The sequence below is a fragment of the Rhopilema esculentum genome, chromosome 6 (assembly GCF_057945365.1).
Source record: "Rhopilema esculentum isolate cy_ngs chromosome 6, ASM5794536v1, whole genome shotgun sequence".
Taxonomy (NCBI): domain Eukaryota; kingdom Metazoa; phylum Cnidaria; class Scyphozoa; order Rhizostomeae; family Rhizostomatidae; genus Rhopilema; species Rhopilema esculentum.
Window position 1 is genome coordinate 4,974,413 of NC_142820.1, and position 14,178 is coordinate 4,988,590.

General features: G+C 35.4%; 1 protein-coding gene across 1 annotated transcript; it reads right to left on the reverse strand.

Moving 5' to 3' along the window:
* Nucleotides 1-203: 203 nt before the first annotated feature.
* LOC135686259 (uncharacterized) lies at nt 204-12,753 on the reverse strand. Its single transcript, XM_065202459.2, has 8 exons — nt 12,569-12,753; nt 9,752-9,912; nt 7,581-7,798; nt 6,855-6,953; nt 6,058-6,611; nt 3,819-4,324; nt 3,129-3,481; nt 204-2,058 (listed from the first exon to the last, which is right to left on the reverse strand). The coding sequence occupies exons 3-8, from the start codon at nt 7,762-7,764 to the stop codon at nt 1,730-1,732; spliced, it is 2,025 nt and encodes a 674-aa protein (XP_065058531.2). The 5' UTR covers nt 7,765-7,798; nt 9,752-9,912; nt 12,569-12,753; the 3' UTR covers nt 204-1,729.
* Nucleotides 12,754-14,178: the final 1,425 nt, after the last annotated feature.

Below are 14,178 nucleotides of genomic sequence, written 5' to 3' on the forward strand. Positions count from 1 at the left end.
AACATAAAATCATTTTTGATTTTTTTTTAAAAAAGTTGCAATATGCACACTATGCATCCCAAAATTATATGTCTCTTTTTTAAAAAAACTATCATTCACTTTCAAATGAACAATTTGGTGAATTTTCATCTCAAGGTACAAGGTTCCTTGTTCTTCCTATATAGCTAATTCTAAATAAGTAAGATAATGTTTGTAGGTGAGGACATGTAGGGGGCTCATAGTTGGAACTATCATCTTTTCAGGTGAAACAACTGTTCCCTGTGCTATTTTTATGTGAATACAGTGTTGTCACCAAAATTTTATAAAGTTATGCTCATGCTTGATAAAACTCGCCTACTAGAAATGGGAAACCCACAACAAACTATTCATCGTCGTTTTTGCCATTACTGCGTCTTGAATAAAAAACATACATAAACAATTAATTTGAAATTATTTACACCACAGTGAATTGCTTTCACTTATTCAAAACGCCCATTTCTTCCAATTTGAACTAATCGTTGACAAGTAAAAGTGTTGTGCCAAAATCTATTTATGATTGATTATAGTCAGTTGCCTTCCTAAAAAATTGTAAACGAATCTATTTGTGGTATTCTGCCATCTTTCCCCAAGGATGCCAGAATAAGAATAATACCTCGAATCCATCATATGCTTGAGCCTCAGCTGAACTTGAATTGGGAGGTCATAAATAGAAACAACATGTAGTAACGCAGATTGGACAAAATTGAAGCGGCCAGACTATGCTTAGTCAACATTAACGATCAAACAATTTTTATCTTTCTTCATCAAAATATGTTACAAAATCTCTAAATTTCTGCATATGAGAAAGAACTATCTAAAGCACGCATGTTGTAAAAATTATTAAGTACAATTATCAAGAAGTTGCGATGGAATTAAATTTTGAGCTCCTGAAATGCATATTGATATTGAAATTAACAGCGTTGCAAATATTCTCCATACTCTTGAGACAAAGCTAACAGAATCCATAAGTATTACCTCCCAGAAGCTTGGCAATTAGGAATTTAGCATGAATTTTGATGCCAGCAACAAGTAATTTTACAGAAAGTTGCTCTTCCTATTACAATTTTGATTGTTAGGGAAGGATGATTTCGGGTGTCAAGAAACATGATTATTTATCTAATGGCTTCCAAAAGAGGGAATTGGTCTTATTGACAATCCCGACAAACAGAGGGCGTTTTCCAATTTTACAGGTAAGTTGAAAATGTTCTCTCGATAAGACTTGGCAGGTATAAATAGAGAATAACACAACTTTCTAATCAGTAACAGAAGTTAAAAGAGTCTTGCTTTCAGAGAATACCCAACCAATAAACACTCCCGAAAAACTTTGTAATAATTATCTAAAATTCTTGACGGTGTCTGTTTAGAAAAGAAATTTTCTCGAATAGTGTTCGTTTGAATTCGATTTTAAATACTAGGATCTTAAAGGTTTTTCAAAATTTCCCCAATTTCGTATTATTTATCAACTAGTTATTTTCGCGTATCAAATTGCCGAATTTGTATCATGAAAATTCGGCAGCTGTCAGACATTTCTGACATTTCGAATAAATTTGAGAATGCGGATAGGCCAATACTTTAAAAATGTTTTGTAAAATATCAATAGCGATCAAATTCCATAAATACTGGTATCAATTTTGACCGAGGCACTTTGCACAACTATGACTTTTTACAATTCGATTCTAGCGCAAGACAAGACATACGAATTCCAAATCCTCTACATTGACGTACTTTCAATTAAAAGATCTTGATAATCAGGGGTAGCTTCTAATTGCCCACAAGGGTATTTTAAGTACTCTTGTCCCACCCCAGAAATTGGTCGTTCTGAATGAAAGTCGATTAGATCCTTAAGGGTACGGTGTGGTATTTGCTGTGTTCCAAAAAACTGGTACGTATTTCCACTGGTGTCAACTAAAAAATGTTTGCATTTGTTATCATCCTTGTATGAAACTGTGTATCCCCAAATTCTCTCACTCACCCGAACCAAAAATGCACCCTTCTCCTTTTCACTTAACAACTTCTCTGACTGATCCCGTGATATGATTCCTGAAAGGAAAAGTGAGTAAAAGGTGCCGATGAATATTTTCCTGGAGAGAAAGATCGGTGTCAATGAACGAGAAAGACCTTATGAGCGAAGGGGATCTCAACAATTCTATACAAAGACATATATCTGAGGTAGGCCAGACTTACTTGAAACACCTAGAAGTCTCTGTTGACTGCATATATTTTTATTTCATTTCCTAAATACTAATGCTTCCACCCTCCTTCCCTCCAGAACAACTCTGATTATTTAAGCAGATATCAAGTCAGAAGAAACGTAATTTCTTATCACCTACGCTATTTAATAGCAAACCAGTATTGCTTTAAGGGACAGACAGGGTTGCTGAACTTGAGCATGAAAACTGAAGTTAGTGCTCCAAGACTTTCAGTAGTGATTGTAAGTAGCAAACATAGAGCTGGCTTCATCAGCAATTAAGTAATAGGAAGACGAGAGAAGAGTTATAAATATTTTAGAACTTTTCTGATTATTCATGATCTTTTATAAACTATACACAAATGGAAATGCGCCGTTTTTTATTTTTCAAAGATTCTTAGAGCCCATAAATCTTTCATTATTTTTTTAGTTGTTTCTACCTAGCATCCGAAGGTAGTTTTTAGGACACTGAGAAGCTTATGCTTATCGAGCAGTGTCCTGGTCCTTCCTCTCGATGTGACCACACCTCATGATTCTTATGCCTGGAATTACAGAGAGCTGGCGACTTTCCTCACTCTGGGTGAAAGTTTGGTCATGCCAGGGACCCTTGGCCAATTTTGGCGGAGCAAAACCCACGAGGAAAAGAACGGAAAACCATAGAAGAGCGTCACGTTTGGGACTGTTCGTGCGCATTTGATGCCATGTTTAAAAGGCACATTCGCACAATTGTGTTTCTTCTGATGGCGTCATTAGGTAACCTGCTAGTAAAGTATTTCCTGTTATACATCACGCTTCAGTTCCAGAGCTGTAGGAAGTTTGACGGGAATAAGCAATGCTTTACAAAAAACTGGAAAAATGCCTAAGAGGCAACAAGTGGAAAAAACCAAGGGAAAAAATACGAATAACAGAACTGAATACATACCATGGAACCATTCTAAAAAGTTGCCATCCTCGTTAAAACCAGAGCCTTTCTCATACTCAACCTCTCTCCACCATTGTGCAACAGCGTCGCGATCTGCTGGTCTTCTTGCCCGCGTGGGCCGCTCTGGATTGCCGTCGGGTGCATTCTGGGAAGCCACGTTTAAAGCAGCAGGCGGAGGTGGGCGTGTAGGTTTTGAAATTTGCCTTTTAATTGGAAATGTTTTCTGTTTGTCTGCTATTGGTTTGATGGGAACAGGACCCGAAATCTCTAGCTTCTTTGGTAGTGGGGGTCTTTGAGGCGATGCACTTTGCTTCGATTTTGCCAACGAACCTTTCAGGGTGTTAAATTTGTCTCTGAAAATTTAAGAGTTCACCAGCTAAGTACAGAAAAAGCAACAAGTTTTTTTAGAATACCCAAAACAATTAATCTAAAACTAAACTCAGTAACAATAAAAACATTTTTCGTTTCTTTAAATAGTACTAGATTGTGGTTCATAGGAAACTGCAATTATTTGTAATCATGCTTCGATGTTTCTGGAGGCAGGACTCTCAACGCTCTTGAAACGCAGTTAAAAAGGACTTTTGGCTACCTTGAAGCAAACAGTCACAAATCAGACGGAGTTCAGGAATGGCAGATCAGCATGTATCACTAGCAAAATGATTAGAAGATTAGAAAACAACACAAACTCACGAAAATGACGTTCTCGGTTTTGGAGACTGAGAGCTTGAAGTGTTTGGATCTTTAGTTGGCGATTCTTTATCAAAACTTGCGTTGAAGGTCAACTTATCTTCATTCCCAAATTTCATGCTTGCTGACTTGGCCACTTTAACCGTCTTCTCCTTGGCAATCTTCGCAAGCCGCTTCATTTCATGTTTTGCTTGGTTGAAAGAGTTTTTCCGATCTCTTTCAGCTTCTTTGGCCTTCTGCTCCCTCGCTAACCAACTTTCTTCCAATTCCTTCATTTCTTGCTCTTCTCTGCGTCGATTTTCTTCCTTAATTCTTTTCATCGATTCATATAGTTCCTGCTTTCTCTTCTTCTCCATCTCAGCAATTTCTTCTTCTCGTTTCCTCTTTTCGTCTTCTTCTTTCTGCCTTAGCTCTTCTAGCTGCTTCTGTCGCTTTTCTTCCATCTCTTTCATTCTTTTTTCCAAAGCTTTTCGCTCTTCTTCTGCTTTTTGCGCTCTCAACTTTGCTTCCTACATAGGAAATATCAAGAGATATGAAAAAGAAAAGATAATATCGGTTACAAGGCAAAAAGATGTTCCTGTACAGAACAAGAGCATAAACTCCACATAATCAGGGCTTCGTCAGCCTACCCCTTTATTAAAATGAAAACAGTTTAGCTCATTAAATAAAATGCTCTCTTCCATACAATGAACATTTTAAGTAGCTCCAGATGTAGAATCATTCTACGGTCTGGTAAATGTTATTCGTTTCAGACATACCAGTATGAAAAACTAGATAAAGAATAAAATGATCTTATTAATATTACTCAAGTAATTGATATCCCATGGGCAACAACATCTAAATGCTTCGAAACAAAAGTTTCAAGACATAAAAAAAATTCACCCAGTAAGTTAATGTTCAGGAGAGAAAGCAGTTATGTATGAGATCAAACGACCCTGAAGTTCCTGGAAGTATCTTCATGAGGCACGTGTTACAACAACTTATATCTAGCTTGTGCAGCTAATGTTTACATCCATTTTTTCATCTTTTTCATCTTGCTGTTAATTTTCCGTTTTATTTCACATAGCTGTGCAGCAGGGCTGCAAAAAGTATAGGAACCAGGGAACTAGATTCTCAGAAAATGTTTTGGCTTGGTAGAAAATTTTCAGCAAAACTTGATAAAAAACAGCTGTTTTTGCGTTGACAAAATAAATTTTCTTGACATTTTCACAACAGATCAAAGGTTTATACAAAAATGACCTTAATGTCTGCAGATTGTAGGTTTAATGATATAAAGAAGTTTCACATTTTCTAAACCGTTATAAAAAATATTACTCATTTGTCAAATATCACAAAAGTATTGTATAACTTGAAAGCAATCTTCAGTTTCCTTGTCCAGGAGCTTTTTAACAGATAAAGCTGCAGAACTTAAGTAGACAATTCACATGCTTTGAAAAGTGCTATTTTAGCTGCCTGATAAGAGGCTATGTTTTGGATGTTTCAAAGGAAAGAGCTGCGAAAATTACATGTATCCCAAGTTTTTTCCTGCAAGCAATACAGTACTTGACTTGAATCTTGATGGAGGTCTAAGATAGACTTGGCAAAGTGTTGAGACTTGATTGACATCTTGGCAGACTTGGCAAAATTTTTGATTGGTATTTAGCATTTGATGTCACCATTTATTAATGTTAAAGATATATGAAACGTGCACTCATCACATAAAATGAAAGGCCAAAAAAACCAGCTGATAAGTATCAAAAGGTAACCAGATTCATCTTCCATAAAGCTGACATCTATTACCTTTCCCAAACACCAGGTAGTTATGAAAAGCATCAACTATTGTGAAGTTTTCTTCCAGTCAAAAACATATCGCCATTTGGCTCACAAATCACTTTTCCTTTTTTCGCAAAGTCAATCTTTGCCAAAGACAAAAAAGATGCAATAAACAACCAAATTACGATCTTTTATTGGGAATTTTCTCTAGACCAAATAAATTAGAAGACCTTGCGTAAAACTTTTTGTGTACTATCGGTAGATCTATAGTACACAATACTTTAACCTTACAGGAAAATTTTTGTCCTGTTTCCCAGGTTTCCAAAATGGAAAATATTTTTTGCAGCTATGCTGTGTAGTATGCTGAATTCTGTACACATTGCTGATTTTTTGTCTGCAAATATGTGGCAGTTATTTATGCAACAAAGCCAGAATCAAAATTATGAGCCAGACATCTAATATCATTTTTGTTTATATAATTGCAGACTACCTTCACTTTTTGGTACATCTCTTCTTGCTCTCTTTTCCTTTTAAGTTCCTCCTCTTCCTTCTGCTTCTGTTCTTTTTCCTTCCTTATCATTTCTTCTTTTTCTTCAGCTTCTCTTTTTAATCTTTCTTCTTCACGTCTTAACTCCTCTTGTTTTTCTTTCTCGATCTTCTCCTGTCTAACTTTTCTTTCTTTCTCTTCTTTTTCTAAAGCCAGTTTTTTGGACCGCTTTTCCTCCTCCTTTCTTTTTTCTTCTTCCTTTTGCTTTCTAATTCTTTCCTCTTCATCTAGCCTTCTACGCTCTTCTTCCCTTCTTTGAAGCTCTGCCTCTCTTTCTTCTGCTTCCCTTTTAAGCCTTTTTTCCTCTTCTTTCAATCTTTCTTCTCTTTCCAAGGCTTCTTTACATAACCTCTCCTCTTCTTCCCTTATTCTTCTTTCTTCTTCAAGCCGCTTTGCCTCTAACTCTTCTTTTTGCTTTCGTTTCCTTTCCTCGGCTTCTTTTTTCGCCAATTCCTCCGCTTGTCTAAGAGCTTCCTCTTCTTCTCTCCTGTTTCGTTCTAAATAAAAAAATATTTCAGTCAATAAAAACAACTATAAACTTCTATGGTGTTTACACCCTGATCCTTATTTTATAAATAATAACTAAAGACTGTCAAACTCTCGATGTGCCAAACATAATATTTGGAGAAAACTTAAATTTCTTTCGTGGGCAAGTAAGGACAGGTTTCCTTAAGATGGTTGACACAAGCGAAAATAATGCTTGCTTTGTAATAAAACTGATTTTTTTTCTTCTTACAAACCTTCCTCGTTTTCCTCTTCGTGGTCTGGTATTATCAAAACTGCAATTGGGCCATCTTCATCATCGCAATCCAGTGTGAAGTGTACCCTTCTTTGATTAGCTGAAAAAAAATAAAGACGATAAAGCAGATTTTCATAGGGGTTCAGGTGCAAATATGTATGCAACTCGTGATTTATGTAGTAAAAATCTTTTTGACGTGGCATTCAAGCTCTTTCCAACGAATAGTACTGTCAAATGGTACCGACACTATAAAATCTCTAGATTTACATAAAGTGAAATTACGTTCGTCAATATGACAGAATACTGTTCTTTTAATATTAACCTGGCAACCTTATGTACAAAGTTAAGGCGAAATTTAACTTTGTAGAAACGTAGGGCATACTACCAGTTATGGGGGTAGCAACCTTTTTTCACAGAGACAGACCCATAGATTGGCCATAATTGTGAAGGGTCATACTACACTGTTGTGGTGGCTCCAAAAAGACACATGCAGAAAGTGATAAAACTATTCCTCAAGAATTGCTTTGATGTGTAGAGGAGGATGGTTCTAAGTTCCTAATCCGCGTTTCATGCTTAACACAGCCATCAGTCAGGCAACTGCATGAATTGCAAGAAAGGTACAACCATTCAATAACTGAACTATTTCAAGGCATCCCACTAAATGGCAAAATGTCAACAAAGCTAGTTCCATTCAAACAAAGGGCATCAATTAAAATAACATTTCTACCTTTTCTAGTTGTTTTTCTGTCACTATTATTATTTTCTTGTTGTTCTTCCTGCTCGTCTCTCTCTTTCCATCTTCTGATCTGTTCTTCTCTCATTTTTAGAAATAGTATCTGCTTTTGGTCATCTGACAGCTCCTCCAGCAGTTCTGGCTCGATGTACATGTCTTTTAAAATTTGTTGAAGCATCTTGGCTCTGTGATTGCTATTGTTCAATGCTAAACTAATAAAAAATATTAAGTGTAAGACATAGTTAAATCAGCAATTACAACATAAAGACCTATTTGTGAAGAACCTTCTAAATATGAGGGGTAAGCTTATAAGAGCAATCACCCTCGCAACGATAATAAAAAAAGAAAGCCATAAAGGTCCTTAGGAATATATAAGGCTAAGCCCACCTGTTATGATTCAGGTTATATCTAGGCTTAGCCCACCACATGCACAAAAGTTCAACACAAGAAATTGAAGATAAGCTGAATGACAAGATAAGCTCAATACTTATGTGGAAAATTTCAAGCTGTAAATAATTTAATGTGGATTACAAGATATAAAGAAAAGTCCTGCAGATCCATATGTTAGTAAAACACAAAGATGCAACATAAAGCATATCAAGTGCTAATAATTAAAGCTGTTGCAGAAAAAATATCATCCCATTTCTTGTATGATTTTCGTCTTGAGAAATGCTCCTGTTGCTTAGTATTACAGCCATGGCTAGTGGTAGCTTTATGGAAATTATTGGAAAATAAATTGGGTATGGTAACAGGCCTATTGTATCCATGATGCATAAGTAGCTTTCTTTTATTTCCAAGATATTCACTTTCTAAGAAGTGTGCTTATGAATATGATAATTCAAAGAATACAACTTTGAAGTACTTGTTGATGCATTGACTGGATATCATGGATGTATTGTAGTGTTGATTATATGTACTTACAGGATCTGACACTAGGGGAGGGCATACAAAATGATTAGAGAGGACTCAGGTAAATAGGGTTTTGGTATTCTGTCAGTGCTGTTGCCATATGGATATAACTAGCAAATAGTGTAAACATTAACAGACTTAGCATGGATCCTTGTGTATCCCCTTTGCTTGTTGGCAGATTAAGTGATGTCTTCTAATTAACAAGGGTCTATAAAGTTAGGCTGTCAAGATAACTAGAAAACAGGCCTAGGAACCTTTAACACCATTATAAAAAAGCTTTTTAATAGCCTTTTGCTATGAACATGCACTGATAACATATCATTATTAACTAGGTTATCATAAATTGTGTCAAGCATGTACTGTTGAGTGACCCTTGTCAGACCAAAATGGGAGATTGCATAAAATCTTATTATCAAGAAAACCTATCATTTTCTTGGCTATGATGCAATTCATCCCTTTCTCAAACCTAAACAAAAGTGAGATCAGCTGACAGTTTCTGCTACCAACTAAATTTACTGGGAAAATGCTTCAACCAGGTTTTCCAAACGCCTAGAATAGCATCATTTGAAAAAGAATGTCATTTAGGTGGGCCAATAGCTTAAGGCAAGGTCTCTGGCTTTAGTGATCACCCACATCAAATGAAAAGGAAAGCATTAGATGTTGGAGTTTTTTTATGTTGACTAGATTCAGATACAGATGACTAGATTAAATATACTGATTCAGGTTTATCAACAGGACAGGATTTCAAATTTGGAATATTGTGGCACACATTCTTGAAAATTAGTATCATGCTTTCCCTGAGATTAGACAAATTATGCCCTTAGAGGGAAATAAAAAGCTATTATGTTGCTAGCTATGGAGAATAACATATTATTAATTACAAAAAATAGATCAACAGAATAAGGAGTAACTAACATTAGATGCCAATAACAATACCTATCTGAAAATGTTTGCAAAGAAAGCACATCATATATAATGACAAAAGATGCCTTTCTGTAGATTAGAGATCTGATCATTTGCAGCTCTTTGAGATTTGTTGCCAAGGGTACACTGGAAAGTTTAAATAATCTTGGCTAAAGATATACATTTTCGGGTCCAATATAAAGGGAAGTGTCTTGCCTATGCACTGGATACTGTAACGATCATAAAAAATGTTTTGGTATTAAAACCATTGGCTTTATTGCATAGTTGTTGTAGTCTTTAATTATAAGGTAGTAATTTTTGCTAATAAAATATTTATAGTGCAAGACTTTTACCTTATCGATTGTGCTTCAAAAGACTTCCAATCCAGTAGAAAATAAATGCAATGGCAGAGAGACAGGAGAAAAGGATGATGAAGGTTGCAATACAGCAAACTGGTAGTCTTTGAGGCATTGAAAGAAGTCTACCTAAATGCCATATCCAGTGATCTGGGTCTCTAAAAATCAGAATTGCAAAAAAGTGCTTATAACAAAAGTTTAAACAAGCTCAAAATGTTTACATATATGCCAGGTAAAACTTTTGACATTTAATGACTTATTGCTTACTAGCTTATTTATTAGCTTAATGATGTTATTATTAACCCACTTAAAATTGCATGGAAGAAGTTATCAAAGCAGTTTAAAAAGCAAAAGACCAGAGCAATATAGCAACTTCTAGTAGTTACAATCATTGGATGGGTAACTTGACCTTAAGTCAACCTTTTATTCTCCAGACTATGGCAAAATTGTATTCCAAAACTGAAATTTTAAATTGCATTCAAAATCTGAGATGATAGAATTTTATGGAAAAATAATTCTTGCATCAGTGGGGTTGGGGTAGCATTGGGATATTCAAAGTATGAAATGAAGTCTTATGTTAAAAAAATTGAATGAAAAATAAAACTATAAAAAAGTGATACTTTAACATGGTAGAGACCAATGATTATTTTGTTGCCTTTCATTGTGTTGGCTATCATCAGGAATTAAGTGAATACTCTACATGGTGTTCCATTAGTCAAAAATTATTTCTTTCACAAAGAACTTTATTTGCTAGATAGAATAAAGGCAAGATAGGCTGGAAAATATGCAGCATCCAGCCCCAGAATTGAAACAAAATTAGCCTTATTTTAGGCTAAGCAAAAAATTAATAGACGTTAGAAACTCTGGAGCAATGAAGCTTCATCCAGAGCTGCAAAAAGTATCAGAACCTGGGAACTAGCTTCCCAGAAAAACTTGGCTTGGCAGAAAATTTTCAGCAAAATTTGATATAAACAGCTGTCTTTTGCATTAACAACAATTTTTTGACCTTTTCACAACACATCAAAGTTTATACAAATAAAAAGTTCATATATACAAAAGTTTATACATATCTTTTTGAAACTTTTATAAAAACTAAAACTCCTTTGTCAAATATCACAAAAAATTGTAAAACCTGGAAGCAACCTTCAGCTTCCTTGTCCAGTACTTTTTTAACAGATAAAGCTGCAGATAAAGCTGAAGAAGGCAATTTATGTGCTTTGAAAAGTGCTGTTTTAAGTGTCTTTTATCAGGCTACGATTTTGGATCTTGATAGACTTGGCAAAGTGTTGAGACTTGATTGAGTTCTTGGAATACATGGCAAAGTTTTTGATTGATACTAAATTACACCCTGAAGTTTTTTCAAGGTCATATTTGTCCTCTGAATATTGAGATGTCACCATTTATTAATGCAAAATATCTTGCTGACATGTGTACCCATCATATGAAATGAAAGGCTAAAAAAGCTGGCTGATAAGTATAAACAAGTAACCAGATGCATCTTTCCTAAAGCTGGCATCTATTACCTTTCCCAAACATCAGGTTTCCCAAACTTCACCATCCATGTTGGAATTTTTCTGCCAGTCAGTAAACATATCCCCATTTGGTTCACAAATTAGTTTTACTTTTTCACATGGTCAATATTTGCCAAAAACAAAAAAGATGCAAACAACTGAATTAGATATTCTATTGGAAATTTTCTCTAGAACCAATAAATTAGAAGCCTTTGCATAAAAATTTGTAGATATTATTGGTAGAGCTGTAATACACAGTACTTTCACCTAACAGAAAAATTTTTGTCCTGCTTCCCAGGTTCCCAGAAAGAAAAAACATATTTTGCAGCTCTGGGCCTTCATCAACAAAAAAATATGACCTAATTCTGTAGAATCATTGCAAAGGGAGTTTACATATTTGTGCATCTGTTTTGTAAATCTAATTTACTAACAATTTACACCAAATATAATAGGTAGGCTTCATATAAAGATCTATGAGGGTATAGTCCTTGGAACACTTGACTGTAGAGTGCCCTTGGACCTTACTTCAGACCCAAGCATGTCAGATATTTCACTTGATCCACAAGAAGTTTTTCATTGTAGTTCCTTGAAAAATCATTCAAATGGCCTTCCAACTTTAAGTTTTACTTGAACTTTAGGCTGTTAATAAATTATTATTCACAGTCTGCACATAATATGGTAATTTCTTAATTAAGAAGAATAGAAGTGACAAAACAAAAACAATTGGCATTTGTGGCTCATTCAACATCTTATCCAATGCTTGAAAAGTGTGTAGGGCTAAGAAGCTATACAATGCAGCACAATCAAAGCGCAGAACATGCAGTTTGGTGATGATTTTTTGAAAGCAACAAAGCCTAATCTGAAGTAGTCTTAAAGTAATGAAAAAAAGTGTCATTAAATTGTCCTACTAAAAATTCCTGCAAGATCTATACATTAAAAAGCACCGCTTTTAAAAACCTTCTTCAAATTAATTTGAAAAGTGCCATGTGAAAGACTTACGAGGCAAATACTGTAACAAAAATATAAACAGTCCTGTACTTTAGTAAACAAGCCCATGCATTAAAAGGCAATAAAACGGCAGAGAGGCTTGCCAAGCTTGGCCGCTGCAAATCTTCAACTTGCAAAACAAACTGAACTTGCATAAAGCTTTCCAAAGATAGTTTTCAAGACACTAAAGTAAAATTAGGCCATATCCACAAATTAGGCCATGATGATAATACGCAAAATCAACTGCGCTTTTGGGGAAGCGAACCAGAATTTGTTTGTCTCTGCATAGCATACAAAGACTTGGTAATTTCCATACCTGTGCTCCCAATTTCTGAACATCAATGCCAATTTCACTAATAAAATGATGCCTTCAGTGCTTTAAAGAAATTGTTAAAAGCGCATAAGGAAATGAGTTGCTCCAGGAAGTGAGAGTGTCATATTTCAAATTAACAGAGGAGTCGTCCGACGCCATCTTGACTCCGACTATTGTTTCTTAAGGAGATTCTCGCACTTTCTCCATCGCAGAGGTAAAAGTTTTGTTGTCATACATATATACATCATTTATTTTGGGCAGGTTGCTAAAATAGGCAGAACAAGTGCTGATGTGGACCTGCACCTACTTCTAAGTTATATTATCTATATTTTTTACGTTAAGAATCTAATCTAGAACTAAAATCTAAGTATAACACCCAGAACTATTGAAACAAAATTGATATTATCTTACTGAAAAAAGTGTCAATAAATGTTGAGAAATGAATTAGTGTACCTCAATATACACCTCATTGGTGTACCTCTGCTTGAAATATGCAAACAATCTTTTGGTGGTACAAAACTTGTAATTGGCTTTGAAAAAAGCAAACATTTAGTAAACTAAAGCTTTTCGTCTGACACTCTTCAGAGTTTAAAACGTCAGAACATAGATCGAAAACTCTACGCTAAGAAATATATATACCCAGTTGTGGATCAAAATAGGCCCATCAGAAACACGAGCATATGACTGTAAAGGTTGACTAATCAGTGCCGCTTGCCTATTAGAATGTTACCAGTGGAGTCCTAAGGTGAAAACGAACTCCTTTTGTCTACACAGTAGCGGTTTTTTCGTACTTATGTAGATAGATTCTAAAACTGCTAGGTGGAACGATGATCGGGCTTTACCAATAATCCGAAACATGTCGCCATTATAGTTTTTTGAACAATCTGGGTTTTCTAGCAAATGCTGCCCGATAGCAGAATCGCAGGTTTTAGTTGTAATTTTAGATTTGCAAGACCGAGGTGGCTGCTCTCTTTGCGGATGGGTTTTGTTTCTAATATTAGATGGAACATGTTGTTTTATCCTATCCTCCAATCTTTGGGTGGTGCGTCCTACCTTTACAGTCATGTGCTCGTGTTTCTGATTGGCTATTTCGATCCACAACTGGGTATATATATTTCTTAGCGTAGAGTTTTCGATCTATGTTCTGACGTTTTAAACTCTGAAGAGTGTCAGACGAGACGAAAAGCTTTAGTTTACTAAATGTTTGCTTTTTTCAAAGCCATTTACAAGTTTTGTACTACCAAAAGAAATGAATTAGGTAAAAACCAATCTGTCAGTTAAAATAAATATACACTAGGTGAGCAAAAGTATTGCACCACCTCCCCACAAAATGGCCACATCGCCGCGAGCTATTTATAGCAAACCGAAATGCAAATAGCTAAAGCAAATTAAACAGCGAATGGCAATTTGACACCTTTGACTCTTTTCATAGCTAGATTTTTCAGAGTTCAGCATTCTCTTGCAAATGCCCAAATTTCCTTTTAGCAAGAAAACGTCCTTCTTGTAAAAAAATCTTCTTCCTCCAAGTGGAAGTATGTCCGCAACCGCTCTACATTTCAAGTCACTTTGGTTTAAATGAGCTTGTGTGGTCGGTCCATCAAGGTTTCAGCCTT